Genomic DNA, 20,501 nt, shown 5'->3' on the forward strand with positions numbered 1-20,501 from the left:
TTCAATATTAACATTTTCTGACTAGAGGAAAATGAGTCCTCTAGTCAAGAGGAAGAGAACACAGTAGATATATGACTAGATTTCACTGCTTGCTTACTTCTGATGTGGAAGCCAGCACTCTGCAATCTTACCCAGATAGTCTTCTCTATTTCTAAATTGTTGTGTCTATGACACATTATGATGCTTAGAAATATATTTTATACCTTTCATATTATAAAAAGTAATAAAATGAAATGTAGAAGAACACTGGAGATAAATAAATTATTCTTTAGTTAAACAGATTATTCTTAAACTGGTGAATAAAACTTCAACTCTTTCGAAAAGATTATTTTCCACTATAGACCCCATTCCAATTATTGGAGGAGATCTGGGTTGCTGTGTTGCCGTGTTTTAAGGGTTTTTTATCACTATAGGTTGGTTAGTACTTCAGATGGTTACTTCTTGAACTTTTTCCTGTGTATTTGTGTCCACATTCAAGAAAAATTTGTTGTGTTTCTTCACCATGCATGTATTTTTCCCTAATATATGCATAGGGCCAATTTCCTCCTGCTGCAATGTTACCCCTGTAAAACTGACTGAGCTGCTGTAAGTCAGAAAAATAAGTAAACAGCTGACTCTAAAAGCTATACAATGAAGCTTTTTATGTCTGTTTTTTTGAGATACAGAGTAACATGCTTCTAGAAAGCATTTGGCTTTTCCCACTCTCTCTGTAGTTTTGCTTCTATATGTACAATCCTTAATCAAAAGGATTTAGTATTGTGATATGATAGGAAAGGGTCATATCTAAGTACTTTGTCACCATAGAAAGTTCAGAATATCAATAGGTTAATTGCCTGGATCATTTTTACAGGAGAACAATTGCAGCTAATAAACCTATTATTATATGGGACTTCATTTATGTGAAAGCTCCAATATTCAAGACTAGAAGAACACTAGATTCAAAAAGATGAGCTATTTAGTTACAGACTTTGCTGCAAAACCATGTCAAATTTTCCTTGTAAGCAGATCCATAGCTAGTAATAATTTAAACCATGCTTGTCAAACATAAAGGGATTATTCCTGCTGCCTGTGTTAGAGGTGCAGACAGGAGGCAAATGATACATTATTTTGAGGTATTTTTGGAGGAACAATTTGGATCAAATACATGGGGTTTTTTGAGTTTGCCAAGAACAACATAAAGCAGATTGAATTCAGAGATTTTTCTCTACTTGAGTTGTTCTACAAAGGGAAGACAGACTGTAATGCATTCTATATATCATATTTTCTCAAGGGAATTGCTTTTCAAATTGCACTGAAATCAGGGCATCTGTTTTGAAACAGACACACTATAGCCAAACCTGCTGGTAAAACCCAGACACACATCTGCCCCTTCAGAAGAAGCTGTAGTTTAAAGAATTTCTCCTAATACCTGTGCTGAGTTTTGTTAGTCATCAAACTCCTTCTACAGATTGATGAGAATTCTCAGTAATTATTCTCACTATGTCCTTAGAAACATAAGTATGTAGCATGACTGACAGTTTCATTTCCAGCGAAATTTTATTCTAAAGGAGAAGGAGTTTCTGAGGAAATGTTACTCTGCATTGATCACGTAAGTATTTGTTACTGCTATTTGACAAACACTGATTCTCACACTGTGTTCCAAGCAACTGAGAGGTTAGTCAGAACACATGAAATTAGGGATCTAAATTAATGTGAACTGAAAGGAAAGATACTGGTGATTTAAAACACCTGAATCACTTGTTCACTCACATTTTCTCTCCCTTTACTTTCTCCTTCTATTTGAAAAGTATCAGATGTCTGTTCAGCACAGGAGAGCAGACAAATTTGATTCTCTTCCTGATGTCAGAGGACACATTCTGACAACAGAAATTTAATCACAGAATATTCTGAGTTGGAAAGGATGCACAAGGATCATCAAGTCCGTCTCTTAAGTGTATAGCCCATACAGGGATTGAACACACAACCTTGGTGTTAATAGCACCATGCTCTAACTGACTGAGCTAATCTCAGTGTTACACGGCTCTTAGGAAGAACCAGTAGGTGACATGCTGGTTTTGGAAGAAGTTAATGCAACGTAACTTTGCCTTGTTGCTGCTCAGTACATTGTCTTCCTTTCCTTCAAAGAGGAACTTTTCTTCTCCATTGAATTCCATGACATCTATTATACAGGTAAAGAGTGTGAGCAAGTTATTTGGATTTCCTACCTGATACTTGATACTGGGTAATGGCCCTGCTATGCCATAGGGCACAAAGACACCATAGGTCATGGTCAGTACAAAGAAAGCCATTAGAAACACAATTAGCCCTAAATCTGCACTTTAGGGTGGTCCAGACTTGGCACACAGACAGCAGCCATAATAGGCTATGTCTGTATTAACAAGTAATTTTGGTAAGAGAAGAAGGTCTGTCCAGTGAAAGAGCTGGTACTGGGTATTTATCTTGTGTCAACCCTAAATGTCTCTGAAGGGATTTTACCTCACTCTAGCTCTAATCTAATTCTGTAGACCAAATGTGCATTGGTGTTCGGGCCATGCTAGTGTTGGTGCTGTAGCCCATCTCCTTATTTAGTTTAATCCAAAGGATTCAGTTCAAATCAAAGGCTCAGTTCAAATCCTCCAAGACCTTTCTCCAGTGTAAGTCAAACAGCAAGAAGTATAAACAAGGGATTTGCTTCAAATGTATGCTCCTGAACTGGATTGCTAACGCAGATGCAACTGGACCCTCAGTATTGGTGGCATATCCTGGCTGCTTGGAGAAGGCCCATGTGTGCAGATAAGTAGTAATGTTGTCTCCTCTCTCTTTGGGCATCTCTGCTGCTCATTTGGTTACTATATTTTCTCATGTTTTCTGGGTTGAGCAAACTGCAGGCCTGAAGGGATAGTTTTGGCTGTGAAGAAAGCATTGATGACCTCTGCCTCCTCCTTCAATCTCCATTGGGAGATGGTAGCAAGCCAAATAAAAAGAGTTCATGGGCTGGACCAGTCCCAAGGCCACATTACTTTGGAAGGCACGGGAAAAGCAGGAGTTGTGAATTATTATCAGTCTTTTCCCAGTGCTCTGTACTTAGAATCTGTATTGGGTTTGCATGGCCTGGTTTTGGTGGGGAGCAGGGCAGGGGGGACAGGTACAGTGGTGGCTTCTGTGAGAAGCTGCTAGAAGTAGGGGGGTTGGAACTAGATGATTGTTTATGGTCTCTTCCAACCCAGGCCACTCTATGATTCTATGATGATTTTATGTCCAATAGAGCCAATTGCAGCCAGCTCTAAGATGGAGAGCTGGCTTGGCTGAGGCCAAGTTGAGGCTTGGCTGAGGCCAAGTCAATCAGTGATGGCAGTAACACTTCTGGGATAACACAGTTAAGAAGAAAAAAGGTTATTATACAGAAGTAATTGTGTCCAGAGGAAAGAGGAAAGAGAATATGTGAGAGCAATGGCTCTACAGACACCAAGGTCAATGAAGAAGAAGGAGAAGGAGGTGGTCCAGGCACCAGAGCAGAGATTCCCCTGCAGTCTGTGGTGAAGACCACAGTGAGGCAGCTGTGCCCCTGCAGCCCACGGAGATCCACAGGGGAACAGAGACCTGCAGCCTGTGGAGCAGCCCCACACTGGAGCAGCTGGATGCCTGAAAGAAGCTATGACCCCACAGGAAAGCCTGTGCTGGAGTAGGCTCCTGGCAGGGACCTGCAGACACATGGAGAAAGGTCGCCAAACTAGGGCAGGTTTACTGGTAAGGCCTACGATCCTGTGATGGAGAAGGTAGAAAATCAGCCATAAAATTAAACCTAGGAAGGAGAGAGGAGTGGGGGGAAGGTATTTTTAAGATATGCTTTACTTCTCTTTATCCTATTCTGATTTTGATTAGTAATAAATTCAACTAATTTCAATAAGTCAAGTCTGTTTTGCCCATGATGGTCACTGGTGAGTGATCTCTCCCCATCCTTATCTCAACCCATAAGCCTTTCTTTTTTCCTCTCCCCTATCCAGTTGTAGAGGGGAGTGAAAGAGTGGCTTTGGTGGGTATTGAAGAATATATCTGGTGCAGGTAGTTCGGTTTGCAAGGTGCAGTTCTGGGTGGGAGATCAGGGTGGGAACTCAGAGAGAAAAGAGGCTGTGAACTGCCAGCCCTTTGGTCAACAAAAGGCACAACTACCAGCCAGGGTGGACACTGAGAGACACAGCAGGAGTGGAAGACTCATGAGGAAGAGCCAGACTTGTGCATGGGTAGACTGTGAGGGTATAAAAGCCCAGGGGTTCCTTTGCGGGGGGTCCTCCTCAGAGGCAACAGCTTGGGCTGTTTCTGTGTTACTGCGCTTTATGGAGCTAGACATCTGAGACTCTACAATGGGAAACCTGGGGTCAAATCAGTAAGGAAGCCTGGTCTGACTGCATGTGAGTGGGGTGTGTGGGGAGTCAAGTAAAACACCCATCAGCTCACTGGAGCTGCCTGCTGAGAAGGGGCTTCGAACACAGCAGTTAAAGTCTCTGGCCTTGGGAGTTTGACTGCCAGAGAGTCTCGTGAATGGTCAGACTGGAAAGTTTCCTTAACAGTGGGCACCTGATGTCCAGTCAAAGTCAGCCCACCACAGTCTTTCAACTCTCTTTTCGCACTGAAACACCATGTGTTAAAGAAATCTGCCACATCTTCCATTCAAGCTAGGAAAAAAAAAAAAGGAAGAGATGACTACATCTATGACTGAAAACAATCCCACTGGTATGCACATTTTTTTCTTAGAAGTTACAATCAAAAACCCTGACCTGGAACTTTGCATGGGGCTAATTCATTGTAATCTGCCATATGTGTTTGTGTGTTTCTCTGTGTGTGTGTGTGTGTATGTGTGTGTCTGTGTGTATGTGCACCTAAACTCTATTGTTATTTCCGTTAAATAACATTCTGGTTTGCATGGGCAATTCTAGACAGCTGAGATGTAGAAAGAGACATCTTTCAGTTTCATCTAAACCGCTGTAAACTTTAATCATATGGATATGAACGCCAAAGGTCTAAACTGAAAGCAATCACTCAATTCTAATGAATATGAAAACCAGTAGGTTCCAGAATAGTGCTTGATGGAAGGATCAATTTCTTTCCTTCCTTTTCCTGGAAGCAAGGGTGCAAGAGTGGAACACAAAATTCTTTCTAGTGAATTGCATATTTCCATAATCAGAACCACACTGTGATTCTGTTTGTTTTCATTAATCTCCCAAATACTTTCTTTTGCACTGCAGTTATTCCACACCCTCACGTGCATTTCTACAAAAGACAAGTTCTGGTGATATCTAACTAGTGCAGCACACTTTCTTCCTTTCCCACTATCTGCTTTCATTGGAGATGATCAACTAAGACATTCTCAGGCTAGAATACTTGCCACTTATTATATGAATTCTTCAGGAATTTCCAAGTATTCAATATTAATCCATATTATAAACTAAATTTTTTTCTTTTTAATTTAATGGTGACAAAGATAACAATGACTGTAAAATTTCTTGTGGGAAAACAGACAGTCCTATGATGTTTTGTCATCATGTGGATCTTCCAAGGAAAGATAAAACCTTTGTTATTATTTCTTTTTACAACCTCCAATACTTTTTTTTTTCAGACTCCAACTTCACAGAAATCCTGCCCTGAAAGAAAAAAAATAAATACATAGGTTCCTCATCCACCAGTGCTGCCATTCGTTCACCTCCAGCGGGTCTCTGTGCTCTGGCTCACTGCTGCAGCAGGACAGGCATGGCAAGGGGAGGTGGCAGCTCGGTGCAGCCAGGGCACCTCCCAGTATTGCTGCTGATGTCAGCCTCTATCTAACTGCAACTGGAAAATGGCATGTAATATTTATATGTATGTCCCACCCTCTGTGCTGTAGTCAATATCAAATAAAACCAAATATCCTTCGAATACCTTTTCCTGTTACTTGACACCTAAATATTAGATAGAAATACTTTTTGACCTTACTCTTTTGGGTTTTGCTAATGAAAAGCCAGATCAGTAACTAAAAATCCCAGAATATGTCTGTCAGACAGGAGCTCACAGAAAGTGCAGCAGGAGAATAGGTCCCCCAAGACATAGGTGACCTGCTTCCAGCTGCTTTTCAGCAGAAGGATTTCAAGTTATCTGTCAAGCCACAAGCTATGCTGAGGTAGACTATTTTATCTGCTGTTGAACTCACTGTACTTTGCATGAAATAAATCTGTTTTCACTAAGTTGCAGAGAAGTGTAATTCCTTAGTCCCACAGCAGATAATAGTTTCATTTATCATTGTTTAGTGGCAAGAAGTACTCTTACAGTGAGCTACTGCTTAGTAAGAGGGTGAAAATGGGCCTGTGTTCCAGACAAAGATTGAACTGCAGCCTTGTACCTGTCCTCAGAATCTTCTCTTGTACACAACTCCCTAGGGTCAGCGTACTAACTCCGATGGGTCTGCGAATACAAGCTCTGCTCTGCTGCTGCTGAGTCTGAGTTTGAGAGGACAAAAAGCTCAACCAAATATTAGTTAGTGGACTGCTAAGCTGAGCTTCAGGTCATCCTGATTTTAAATGTCTGCAAAAAGCCCCTGGTGACTGACAGTAAATACAGCACATAGAGAGCAGCCAGCACTGTGAACAAGTCCTCTCATCAGGTGCAGGTGCCTACTCCGGCTGATTTAAATACCTCTCAGCCCTACTGACTACACCAGATCTTTAGTGACTCTAGTGAGACCTTAGCAACAGAGTTTATGTGTAGATACCCATGTTACTACTACCTGCAATAAAGTGAGTTTAATCCCCTCCCAAAATTGCTTTTTCATTTCAGACTCAGAGATGTCAGTAATCTTTTCAAAATCATATATTTTTTGTGTTTTAGGAAGGAATTTGGATTTTGAGTTATAGTAGGAAAATGGATATGTATTTCCTAAGAGATTTTCTGAAATATATGCCAAGATGATTTTGTTGATTCTTTGATTTTTTGCTATTGTGTATGTGTGTAAGTGGGTACACATATATATACATGAAAATACACACACCTATATATTGTATACTTGTGATAAATAACATATAAATAAGTCTCTTACTTCAGCTTTTACTATACTATCTTAAACTGGAAAATAATACTAATTTGTTTACTACCTATGCATATTGGAAGGCTATTAATATTTATGAAATGAAATGCATTAAAGTGCTAAGCACCATTGCCTTATTGATGACTCGAAATTGTAACTGAGCTCACATTTTATTATATTGTCTTTTGCATATGGATGGATATTATTCAACTGTGTGCAAAAGGCTTAAGCTTCAAAAAGAAATACAGTAAATACCGTAAATACCTTGCTACCAGAATCACCCTAAATCCAAATACAGAGTATAAGATGAAGTGAGTTGCCACAATCATTATACTTGCATTTGAGATGGTATATAGCCTCTATGGGGTTTTATAACTGGCTCTATTTTTAAGTAGCTTACCTTGGGCAACTCATTTAGTATCAAGATTTCCAGTGCAGCCCTAATTTAGAGGTGAAGGCTGTCTAAATTCCGATGTTTGGACCAGGGATGTCAAATGATCTAAGTGTTGAAATGCCTTTTTACTTATTTAGTAGGAATAAGTTGCCTGAATATCTTCAAGGTTCTCAGATGATATTCCAGGCACCAGAAATCTGAAGATAACATTGATATAAGCTGCAATTTTGTTTAGATTACTCCCAACCAGTCCTGAAAAAAGTTTTTGCGATATCTGAGATATATATTAGCAAACTGAAATACAGAGGAGACAAAAAAGATCAGTTCTTCACAGTTGAAAAATTGATTCTTAAATTTCTTCACTAGTGAAAGATCTTTCCTTAGACATGCACGTTCTGAGAGCTGCTGCAGTGTTGAACTATATGCTTCAGATTCTCCATTTATCTGACATAAGAATGCAGGTGTACGAAGGTGAATATACTAGAAACTGCACCTGCCTTTCTCTATCTTCTGAATATTGCATGACATGCAGCCTCTTTACTCTGAGTACTGCATGACATGGAGTAACAGAAATCCTCCACCAAATTATTAAGTGTAAAAAGTAACCAGAGCAAATTTTTTCTAGCAATTTTGTTTTGTAAGCCTGGTGATGGGCAAGGTGTAGCATAAATATGCATTTCTAAAGCTGGGCTCAAATCCTAGCACCTCTGACAAATCTTTCTAATGAGGAACACCTTCGGGCTCTCGTAGTTATAGCTAAGTCCATCAAATTTAGACTTATGAAAACAAGTGAAATTAGTTTTTTTTATACTGTACCTGTACAGATGAAACTTGATAGTCCTCCATAGATGACATCATCGTTGTCTGGTAATATAAAGGGACACCTCGTTTGAACCTCCAAACAGTATTGCTTGCAAGGAATTCTGTTGTTGCAGTGAAACTGTGTGACTTCAAAATACTGGGAACACAGCCAGGCTTTGTAGACAATCTGGAAAAAAGAGAAGAATGAGAAGTATAGATGGATAACAATAGCACTGTCATTATTAGAAGAACATACTGTACTGCACACCTACATTAATGCTGCTTCTGAAAGAAAATTTTGAGAGAATATCACCTGGCTAAAATAAACTCTTAACTTTTGACTGTCCCCTCATTTCAGGAATAAAAACTCTAGCCAAGCCATTTAAAAGCAACAGTTAGTCAGGACTAGGCTTATGCTATTATATTATCTTAGTTCATAAACAGGTATCTCTTAGGTGTGACTTTTTATTGAACATATGCATACATGGAACACAGCCCTGTCCCTGCACCTTATCATAAACAAACTGAGATAATAACCTCATTTGAAGCCAGTCAAAGACAAATTTATGAAAGTGCACGCAAGAAAGAGTTGAAAACTGGGCTCAGGCCATCTTTGTTCTTTCTATCATCGAGTTAAGCTACCAGGTTGCAATAGATGGTGCTGCTTCCCTTCAAATAAAACCTTATCCAGTCTCCAGCACTAGTTTCCTGAACATTAGGATTCTTGAACACTAAGAGCTGTAGATCAGGGGATGAATCTGCCAGAGTGAGAATCAATGTCTACATTTGGGAGCTAAAAGGAACACTTTAAAGATGTTCTCATCTGATGCTGTGTAGCCATGGCTGCAGGATCATTGATTATTGCAATTATTATAATAATTTAAACAGAAAAGTAAAATAAACATGCTGATTTTAATTTTTAATGACTTTTGTCTTCTGAGCAATGATATTTGTCATTAGAATTGCACTAACCTTTTGGACACAGAAAAGTTTCCTGAGAAGATAGATTGGAAACCAGGCTACAAAGGTGATAAAAACCCTATGTGACAGAGTACAGAGAGGTTTGCTTGTTCCCATTTTATTTTCCACTTATCTGTTTTGAAGTACATTATTTACTGTCTAGATACTTGCTATCTAGGTTGTTACATAACAAAAATTTCCTTTTTGTATTCATTCAGAATATCTGAAAATCTTAGTAACTACCTTTCCTTTATCACAGGCTGAAAAGCAATATAGTCAGCTGATCATTTCTCTTCTCTCTAGACCTGTTTCTAATAAAGAAGGAAATGTAGATTAAATTTTGAAGCAGTGAAAATTAAAAAACCCTGACACCTGAAATGAGTAATCTAGATGAGAGTTTGATTTGAATTCAGTATGTTTCATCTCATTGGTTATAATTTGATGAGTGTCAATAATAGCAGCTTAAATTATATAATTAATTCCAATGTAGTAGTCCCAGAATCACAAAACTTTTATTTTAGATTGTTTGCAATAGTGGCAGGTATGGGTAAGGCTGTGAGGTGATAAAGCGAAGCCTTTGTCAGTAATCTATGGTTTGTGATTATCTCTTTATAGCAGCTTTTGCTTACTGCATTCTGTAGAACATGATTTTTTTCTCATTACAAATTCAATTTTAATTGCTTACAAAGTTTTCTTACACACAGATTAATGACAAGGAAGACTAGATGATGTGTGTACTTTTTGTTTTCATATAAACTTCTAGAGAGAAAGTGTTTTTCCTGTTGTTGACTATATCACCCATCACATTTTTGATGCTTTAGTTGCTATATTGACACTTGCAATAATAAATGAAATAAAGCAATTGTTTTTCTATTTTTAATTAGTCAGTGAGCATAGCCTGTTTGTTGGAAACAGGAACACTGGATCTGATAGATACATATTCACAGATGTTCTTTCTTGATCACTAACAGTGTAGAGAATCCTCTTGTTCTCCTCATGAAATAGATCTAATAGTAGTATGTTGGGTTATGAATCATATTTGAAATTGTACATCAGTTTTTAGGGAGTGTATTGAACAGTAACAAGAAAATGAGCGAACCCATGTGTCTACTTAAGCAAGATAAGAAATAAATTTTTATTCAAGAGCAGAAGTAAATAATGCAGTTGTGGGCTTCTGTGAAGATTTTTATGTCTCTAAGCTCAGTTCGTACATATCATCTTCCTACTCTGATTCACAAGTTCTAAGCTTTGGCTCAAAATTACATCTGAATTCTTATCCATATTTTTAAAGAATGCATGTGCATGAGTGTACCTGCTCTTGATATCTGTTTCTTAGATAAATGCCTCTTGCTTTGTTTTATTTTTCTCACAGCTGATTTCAAACTTTTCTGTAGTCTATATGGATATTTTTAATATTCCCATATTGCTCTGTTTTTGCCAGGAAGGCTACATGGAGCACCAGAGAAGGCTCACCCATGGTCCCTAGCTGTCAGTCCACTGCCGGCACAGCTGTGGCCTGTGCTAATTCCTACCTTTCCAGACAGTGCCCAGCCATTGTCTGGGGAAGGGTGTATGCCAACAACCACACCAGTAAGCAGATTTTCCTTTTTTTGGAGAAAAAGGAAAAAAATGTAGGTGTTTGCGTATGAGCTGTGCTGGGCTAGGTGGTAGACCAGAGAGTAGTCCCTCTCTGCTCATATTTGTACAGATGATTTAAATTACTACTTTCCCAACAAACACCACAAATAACCTCTCCTATCCTTCCTGATCTTTCTAGGCACCAAAGGTTTTACACAGACATCTTACTTTCATGCTTAAATATATGCTACCCAAGAGGGAATACAAGAGTGGGTGGATTTATCTCATATTTGTACATATCACTCTGCCCAAGCACATTTGCATGAGTCCCATGGCTGACCCAACTGAGTAAGAAGATCCAGAGCAGTTTAAAGTCTTTCCTCTGTTTTAATGGTAGAGAAAGGTGACTTTTTAGCTTAAGTATTAGAAATTCATGATTTGTAACTGAAATGTATTGAAATGTCTTGAAATTTTCCTAATAGTAAAACAGATATTAGGGCCTTTGGTCAGCCAGTATTCCTTCTTATACCTAGGAAAATATAGGTTTTGATTGGGTGGCAATTCTTCTAGCAACTCCAAAATGCTGATTTCCAGAGTCTAAAAACATGTGTTACATAACAAGGCCTGAAACTATCAGTGAAAATACACATTGGCCTGGAGTGTGGTATTCACTTTACAAACTATGCTTTGATATGAGAGTCCTTTTCCTTCTTAAAGTACATCAGTATCTAAACCCAATGATTTATAATCACAATAAATATTCCTTTTTAAAATATTCCGTATAGAACACTTCAAAGTACTAGTTAAATTCTATTAATATTTTCCTATGTAATTTTCAGCATGTCAATGCAAAAGATGGAATGTGGATGTGAGGAGACCATGTATTTAAATAGCCAGAAGCAGGAAAAATTCTCTAGCTTTTTCATTTAATAAAATCGTCTAGAACAAAATTCTTACTCTTTCAAAGCAGGCACCTTCTCAAGATTCATGTCAGTAAAACAAATGTATTGGATTACATTTCAAGGAAAGGAAAGAGGGGCTGTGGTAGCAGTAGATATCTCTCTCACTGTATTATATCCTCATTTAAAGGAAGCAAAGCTAAAACTAACTTCCAACATAAACTAAACTGAGTTATAAGATGGGAAAGATATATGCATTATAGGGAAAATATAAGAATAAACAATTATCAACATTTTTTTTTAACAAACAAGAGGAAATCTAGTGATTTAAAAAAAATAAAAATTCAAAACTTTAGAAGACAAAACAGTCATTTTTATTAACAGACTTTTTACTCATGTAAGTCAGGCTGCCAAAACCAAAAAAAACACAAAGAAGATTTGAGATTTCTTAGAATTTCAATTTCTGCTACATATTATGATCTTTTTTGTATGTTGCATACCTATAATGTAGAAAACAAATAGAATGATCTTATGTTTTTGGGTGGCTTGGGAGATTATTGAAACCTTTGAAAAATCATAGTTGCTAAGAGAAAGCTGGCAGACCAATCTCAAAGAACAGAAAAAAACCCCATATTTTTCTGTTAGTTTTGCTATTACTCTTTTTTTAACATGGGACAGAACTAAGATAAACTGGATTATTGATGCATCATGGCAACAACATACATAGAATAAATACTGGAATGCATCTAAATATCTCATCTCTTTACCATGATGGCAAGATAGTATCACACAAGAATAAAATCATCTTTCATGTACAGGAGCATAGCTACAAAATCTGAAAAGGATTTAGTGGCAATTTTACTCACCTAAATAAATTAAATCTACCTTACCTTGTCCCTTTATGAAAAAAAAAGTTAAAATTACACTTTTGAAAAACTGCATCAATCAATGCTGGCTTTATATGCCTGTATTCATCATCATGAATGCCTACCCAGATCGATCATAATCAAAATCTTCTTGGTAATTGTGAATTATTAATAATATGATAAAACATATTAATTGGGCAGATTAATTTATTATTTCTACTCTACTGTCATTCATTTTATTTCTACTGTACAAGTTTCAAGCCCATATCTGGAAGCAGAAAAAATATTTTATTACTTCAGTGACCAGTCACCCAACACAAAAAACTAGTTTCATCAATTCAAGGAACAAAAGTTTCACAAACAAACCAGACACTAAACTGCATTCACTTGTCAAACATTACATATTATAAATGGGTTGAGAGTTACCACGAAGAAAGTGAGGGGTTTGTAGAGAATTTGGAGAATTTTGAGAAACTAAAAGGCCATATCATATGCCTTTTCTCTCAGGACATTATGAAGAACACTTATTTTTGTCTCTTTGAGGGGACTAGCAGTCCAGGTTTTGCCTCTTTTTAGGATATTCTGTGTCCCATATCACACATGAGGTTAGACCCTGTCTGAAGTATTCTTTCTGGCCTTGAAAGGCAACCAGACAGAGTTACTAGTTAATATGATTACATTAACTAGAGAGAGGCCAAGAGCTGCTGCCCCCAGTGTGTACAGCATGTCCAGGTAGAACACTGCATTGACTGACCATGACCCTGGTCATTACACTAGCAGAATTATAACTGTCTGTACAACTGTACAAAACTTATTTTAACTAGATGATCACTAAGGTCCCTTCCAACCCAGGCCATTTTATGATTTTATGTACTAAGATTGCAAAAACAGTTGAAAGAAAAGTTGTATTTACAATCCATATAGACCCACAGTCTCCCTCCCTCCCCCTCTCATTCTCGCTCACTCATACAGGCACAATACATGTGATTCTGGATAACCTGATTTCTGTCAAAACAGACTAAGTCACACTGCATGAGAAGTATCAGTAGAGCGTAATGAAAAAGCTCAATCAGTTTAATTCTCTGTGGATGCCAATTCTTCATAGTTTTCAAGAGATAAATTCAACTTGCCTCTGCCCCTTCCCCTGTTGTTCCTGACTGACATTGTCATCACAGTTCTTAATGAACATTGTGAAATTTCCGGGAAGTACTTCAACCATTTTCCATGAAAATCACTTTTTTTTCCTCACTGAAGGAAAATTTCATGTTACTGACTGGGCTGCCAAAATAATTATACAAAAAGGAACATAGAAATCATCAAAAAGCTCTTATGGTGTGTAGATGTGGAGGATGGTGGGAGGGAAAGAAAGTAGGAAGTAAAAAGTCACAACAGAAACTTTCTCAAAATGGCAAATTTTCTGAATCAAAATAGATTTTAAATGCTTTGCACTGATGCTACACAACCATATTCATGGTTGAAAATGACGTCTTCAAACAGAGAACAACTTCATAATTTCATCTGCCAGTTGGAAAGGAAGAGGCCCCTCATGAACTTGAGAGGCTTTCTGACCATTGACACTTTCAACAACATCAGGAAATTGTACCTTATTGGAATAAAGGAATTAAGAGTATTGCCTCGAGACAGTGTGATATGATTCCAGCTTAACTTCTCCCAAAGCCTGTGAGTATTTAGAGATAAATTCTGCACTCACCATGTATACTGAGGAGTACCTCAGGCTGTGACTAACTAATTAATTGATTTTTCCAAGAATATTCATGGAATAACCTATTATGTAAGCTGAGGTTTTTCAGCAGAACTCGATGGAAAAACAGCATTCATTTGAAAATAAATAGTGATGTGCCCTTCAAGTTTTGCTGTGTTCTACCCTAGTGGTCCCCAGCCCATGTTTACTCATTGACAACAGCAGTGAATAAGATGTGTATAGAGAGTGAAATCTGTTCCCTGTGAGCCTCAGTTTAGTGTGTGATTTTCTGTAACCAAAAGTAACCCTAAATATTCTAGTATACAAGATTTGCATTATTTGTTCATTAAAAGTTAGACTATATGCTTAAATGCCATGGGGTTTTATTTGGTTGGTTGGTTGGTTGGTTTTGTGTTTGTTTGGTTTTGTATTTGTTTTTAATTTTTGTTACTGTTTAGAATCTAGGTGGATTGTTGCCTCTGTGGTATTCTGTGACATTACCACAACCAATAACGTTGTGTCTTGTAGGGTTCCCATTTCAACCTTCCTATGAAATATTTTAAAGTAGCCTAACTTCCTTTGCTTCATGTTAGCTTTTTTACTATTTCACAGTCTTAAAGAGTAGAAATTAAAAACAGTAGTAATTCTTCATGAACTGAGATGTTGTAAACAACAGTTTTGGAGAAGAGCTACTGATAAAGCTGGAAAATCTTCTAAGCCCTTGCTTACACAAATAAAGATACTCATTGATTCAGAACTCTGCCCGAACACTGACCAGGCAAAAGATGAATACATGAAACACTATATAGGAAATAAGGGCATGAGCTCCGAATGTGATTATGTGTTTTATGCAGCAATGAGAAACCTCAAAAGAATACTCTTGCTTCTTCCTATGAAAAAAATTTTGTTGTAAAAGTCACTTTAAATCTTATGAATGCTATACAGCAGCAAAATAATGCTATGTCTGTGAAGTACAGTCTCTAAAAAAAATTATATTCAGATCACAAAGTATTATGTATTGGTTTGAGTGACAGTACATCTTCTTTAAGAAACATTTGGATCAATCTTAGCTTCTGCTTTGTGCATCAGGACCTGAGATATCATTTCGTACAAGTAGAGATGTCTGATAGATTGCTTACAAGTGTATTTTATATAGACTACACAACCAAAATATAGATGGCTAACTGGTACAAGATCTGATTAAGTCTGACAAGGGTAGTGTTAGAAACGTGAACTCCCCCAGGAACTTTGTCAGTTTTGAGCACTGGGACAGTCTGATTTCAGGAAGACTGCTGTTTGTAAGTATATTGAGGAATAAAAATCAGCTTTTACAGAGAGCCTACTGCTCACAAGAGTTGTGGGATTGCTGTTGGCATTTCTCTTTTGCTGGCCTTTGTTCCTAGTACCATTCTAAGACTTTGGGCAGCCTCACGATAGGGCTGACAAAGCACACATATATATAGTGCAGTAACAGTGACCAGATAGGAGGGAACAATATCCTGCATAAGGTATCTTTGCCAATGAATATCAGTGGTACCATCAGTGATTAAATGTTCTTCATTACATGCAGTAGAAATCATATAACAAGTGGGTTGCTGAAAATAAGATATTTCATAGAAACAGTCTTAAAATAGAGATTTATTTTTTTTATAGTTAAAAAAAAGTCTTTTTCACTTTGTGTCAGCACTACCAAAATGAAACAATTCTGACTGGGGAATTATTTTTCAGTAAGGTTCAAATATTTCTTTCCAAAAAAGCTATTATCATTCTGTTTATACAGCCAAATATTGCTCATAAAGCATTCATTTAAATACATATCACACTATTGAGTTTTATTACATTAGTATTGACTCATAGCTGTTCTGTTTTTGGAGAAGTTGTTTTGTACATGCATTCGCACCGACACCTACACCCACCATTTTTTTGTCCGGGGAACTTAAATTTTACTTTTGTTTTTGCCTTTTTCTTTTTAAATCTGATCCAGAATGAACACAAATTATCAATCTGAGCTTCCTGTAAAACAGACATTATATTTTCCAGTTATTTCACTCTATGTACATTTTTAAAATTCCTTGTGTTATAAGACTGTACCAGGAAATGAGAGTGTCTGTTTCACATTATAGAAATTTATGCCTGAAATTTACGGTAATTTGGGAACTAATATGTCTGTTTTGTGGTTATTTCAACCTCTGATTTTGTTTCTATTTTATTATAATGAATACTTTCTGTCTCTTCATGGATGGAATATCATAAGATAAATATTTTACTAATTATCCAGAAGATCTTAATGCCACCAGATGCAAACTACTGTATTAAGAGACAAAAGCTACCAGTGTTTCCTAAATTTAATAGATAACCTTGTTTCTTTCCCTATTTTACCCACTTATGAATAATTTTATTTGAAAGACACACACACACACTATTTTATTTGAAGATAGAGGAAAGGTAAACCAAGGCTGAAATTTATTTGCCAGCTTCACTTTATATGCTATGTAACAAGATTTTTTTAACCAGATACAAATGAGTGGAATGATAAGCTGCTCTGTTCACATCTATATTGGAAAAGATTAACAGAAAGATGCAAATATGCAGGCTCTTAATACAAATATGTCTCTGATTATGAAGACATTACTGCAGAGGACATGGTATCAGTGTCTCATTGTCACTTCGGTAATCTTTAGGAGAAATTATATACAGATATAGGAGAAATCTATAATGTTTCTCTCTGCCAAAATAAACCAAGCTTCTGCAAGGGAAAGATATGCAAAAACCTGATCCACCAGTCCTGTCTTTCTGGTGATTAGCCATCCAATCAACTGGGGTCATCATGATGATGAACTTCACTATTGTTTTGTAGTACCCTAAAACCTGAACTCGTCCTCTGTATCAGAATTCAGAGTTAGATGTTACTTAATATAGGAAAGAAACTTTCTTTTGAAGATCATAAACATCCCTTTGGGTGAGCTTAAAGGAATATGAAGATTAATAGCTTATTACAGAAATAAGTGGTCTGTTAAAAAAGTAAAAAGGAGGCACTAGCTTTTGATTTTGTGAGCTTAATATTATTCCATCTAATCAGATACTATATTAAAATATTCCAATTATAAAAATAAAACAAGTGAATAATCTTCAAAGTGTCTGATCAACTTCCCTGGAAAATCTTAGGTCCACCAACTTCAAGTCAGCTCACAATGGTCAGGGCCTGTTTTAAAGTTTTATAGTCTTCTAAAATCACATCTGGATTCATGAACCAGGTGATCTGTCAAGTCTGGAAAGTATTTGTGTTCAGCTCTGCTCTCCATCATTTCTGAAGTGATGGTAGTCTGTGTAAATCAGCTCAACATGACAGTATTCAGAAGATTGATACTGCTGATTACCAGCGTATGAAGGAGATGAGAAGAGTCTCTCTCTTTATATCCTCTGCTTCCTCAAATTAAGGACCTGATTTTTTTTCTGCCTGCAAAACTCCAGTGTTGCTCAGAAGAAAGAATCTCTTTTGGGATCTGGGGGCTTCCAATCAGCTTGCAAGAGCTGCTGCAAATTCCTGGCAGATAAGGGGACTTGTCACAGGCTGATGTAAACATAGAGATAAAAAAAGTGTCCTGTGCCTTGAAGTTCTCTTTCCATTTGGAATTATAACTTCTTTAATCATAAGACTTATCCAAGTTTGATGTCGAATTTTCATCTTGGTCATGCAGGAAATTGAGGGGCAGGTAGCGATCTCTTTACTCTTGTGACCAGTGACAAGGCTTGAAGAAACACAAGAAGCTGAGTCAGGGGAGGTTTAGGTTAGATATCAGGAAAAGGTTTTTCACCCAGGGGCTGCTTGAGCACTGGAACAGGCTCTCTAGGGAAGTGGTCACAGCACGAAGTCTGACAGACTTCAAGAAGTGTTTGGACAATTCTCTTGGGCACATGGTGTGATTCTTGGGGTGTCCTGTGCAGGACCAGGAGTTGGACTCAATGATCCTGCTGGGTCCCTTCCAACTCAGTATATTCTGTCATCCTATGAAGGTTCAGTAAATAAGATAACAAAAGCTAAAGACAAGGAGCTGATGAATACAGAAGAAATAAGAAAATTTCTTAGCCACCAGTGATACGACAAATATTTTAGAACCAGTTTTTTTTCTATTCAAAAAGAAAAAAACCACAAGAATGCATAACTGTGGAAGGAGCCTGTTATAAGGTAGACTCTATTAATAATATCATTTGTATCACCAATGCAAATTTATTCTAATCATGGTGAATTGAATTTATTTGAAGAACTTTATTGTGTTGTAAACTATCTAGAGGCAAAGCAGATTGACCTTACTCTTTTCTCTAGACATTTCTGAGTGCAGGAACAGGGCCAGAGACTCCACTGCACCATTCTACATTGCTACACTCAGTGTCTTCAAGTTGTACCGCTTCTCCCCCTTACATTTAACCTCTAGAATGTTAGACCTCAGAGTTGTGTTGTTATGACATCAAAGTGAGACATCCAGACATCTGAAGAGGATGAGTAGTTGAACTTAAAAGCAACTCCCAAGGAGAGGAGATATTTCCTCTCCTCTCACAGGTTTTTTCTCACACAGCTCTCGTTTGAAGCCACACAGTTCACCAAAAGCTGACTTGAACCCAGGTAACCAAACTTGGCCTGAATGGGAATATATATAACATTGCAGTCACAGCCATGACAGCTTGTAATCACACATTTAATAAATCATATTTTCTGGGAGAGCACAATAAGCTCTTTGAGGAGTTCGTGAATAAGATCAACAATAAGCTCACCCAAGAACAGGTGTCCCAAGTGAGGAGTTTCCCCAGTCTGGGGTAGCTCTGGAAGGGACTAGACATTTGCCACAGCAAAAAGACACTTGTTATCACAGGGAGTAACAGAGCAACAAGACAACTTTCATATACCTTTTGCTGTTTCACCTGCCTATCTAGTGATCACCAGCACAGAGAAAGCAACAAATTCTTCTCACCTCTGATTTCCCAGAAGAGTTGGAAGCAGCGTGTGTCCATTTAAGGATTTGTGCAAGCTATCTGCAGCTTTGCCCACAGTGACAACTCCCATCTCTAAGTCAGCATTCAGAGCTCTAACATCATATAAAACAGTATTTATGAGACTTCAAATTTTTAACCACCTTAGGAAGCCCATACTACTTTTTAAAAATTTTCTGCCTTCTCTGTGTAATCCAACCATAGTATAGTTTGAGAATCCCTTGAAAGCTTGTGTATGTGTTGTTTACTAGAGTACAAAACCCATATGCCTCTGAAGTTTCTACTTCACAAATAGTCTCATAGTTCATTGGTTGTTTTTTAACTTTTTTTTTTTTTTTACTGGGTTTACCTTAGAAATTTACCTTGGAGAGAATTTGAGGTGCATTTTTTATTTTTTCTACTACATTTACTTATACATAAAAGTAAGTAAAATAAATTTAAGATATTTAAGACTCTATCCAATTATTCAAGCACTACAGTCATATACTGTGACATATCTGTAGACAGAGATGACTGATGCTGTTAAACACAAAATTAAATCTCTGTCAGGTAAATTCTCCACCATTAAGAGCAATATTGAAAGCAGAGATTATTGCCAGATATTCTTGCTGGCATTCAGAGATTCAAGTGGAATTTCTGATAGATAAAAGCTTCTCTTTTTCTTAGGTAGAGCATGTTTGCTTCACGCAATTGTCAAGATATGAATGATACAGTTCTTTTCTCTTCCTACCTATTTTCATTCTTGTTTTACTCCTTTCTTATCCTGCATTTCCAAAATGCAAATGCTTGTTTATTTTTCACACTCCTTTTCTATGTTTGCAGTGGTCTGACCTGTTCTCATGTCTGGATGCCTGGCAGTTTTTGGAAGGAAAAAGTAGGTCTAATTCCTTCAAACCTTGTTGTGCTTCCAGAGTTTCCAGAGACAACCCAGGAGTGTCTCAGTGATTCCAGCCCAAGAGGGCCAGCTTTCAGCATTACTATACACTTCTGCAGAAGAAATAGCTGATTTTAACAATATATGCAATACATATGACACTTCTCATCTTCAAAATACCTGATATGGGATCAGTTTTTCCTGCCTAGTCCAGGGAAAAAACTTGTTTTATGCTAGACCGAAGTGGAAATATCAAAACCAGTCATTTTAGGTACCCTTTTCAGCTAACAAAAAAAGAAGGCACCTTATCTAATTGCATCATGAGTGTGATACTGCTCTGTGAGTGGCTCTACTAGCAATTTTCTCCATGAAGAGAAATATCCTTATTTTTCCTCTGCCAGATTTCCATCA

At 37.3% G+C, this 20,501-nt stretch overlaps 1 protein-coding gene across 1 annotated transcript in view; it reads right to left on the bottom strand.

Moving 5' to 3' along the window:
- Positions 1–20,501, bottom strand: part of NALF1 (NALCN channel auxiliary factor 1) — a 457,870-nt gene that overhangs the window by 13,503 nt on the left and 423,866 nt on the right. Inside the window, exon 2 of the mRNA XM_064646133.1 lies at positions 8,241–8,412. Within this exon, the coding sequence (XP_064502203.1) occupies positions 8,241–8,412 (172 nt within the window). The remainder of the gene's footprint in view (positions 1–8,240; positions 8,413–20,501) is intronic.

Source organism: Pseudopipra pipra, chromosome 2, assembly GCF_036250125.1.
Source record: "Pseudopipra pipra isolate bDixPip1 chromosome 2, bDixPip1.hap1, whole genome shotgun sequence".
NCBI lineage: Eukaryota > Metazoa > Chordata > Aves > Passeriformes > Pipridae > Pseudopipra > Pseudopipra pipra.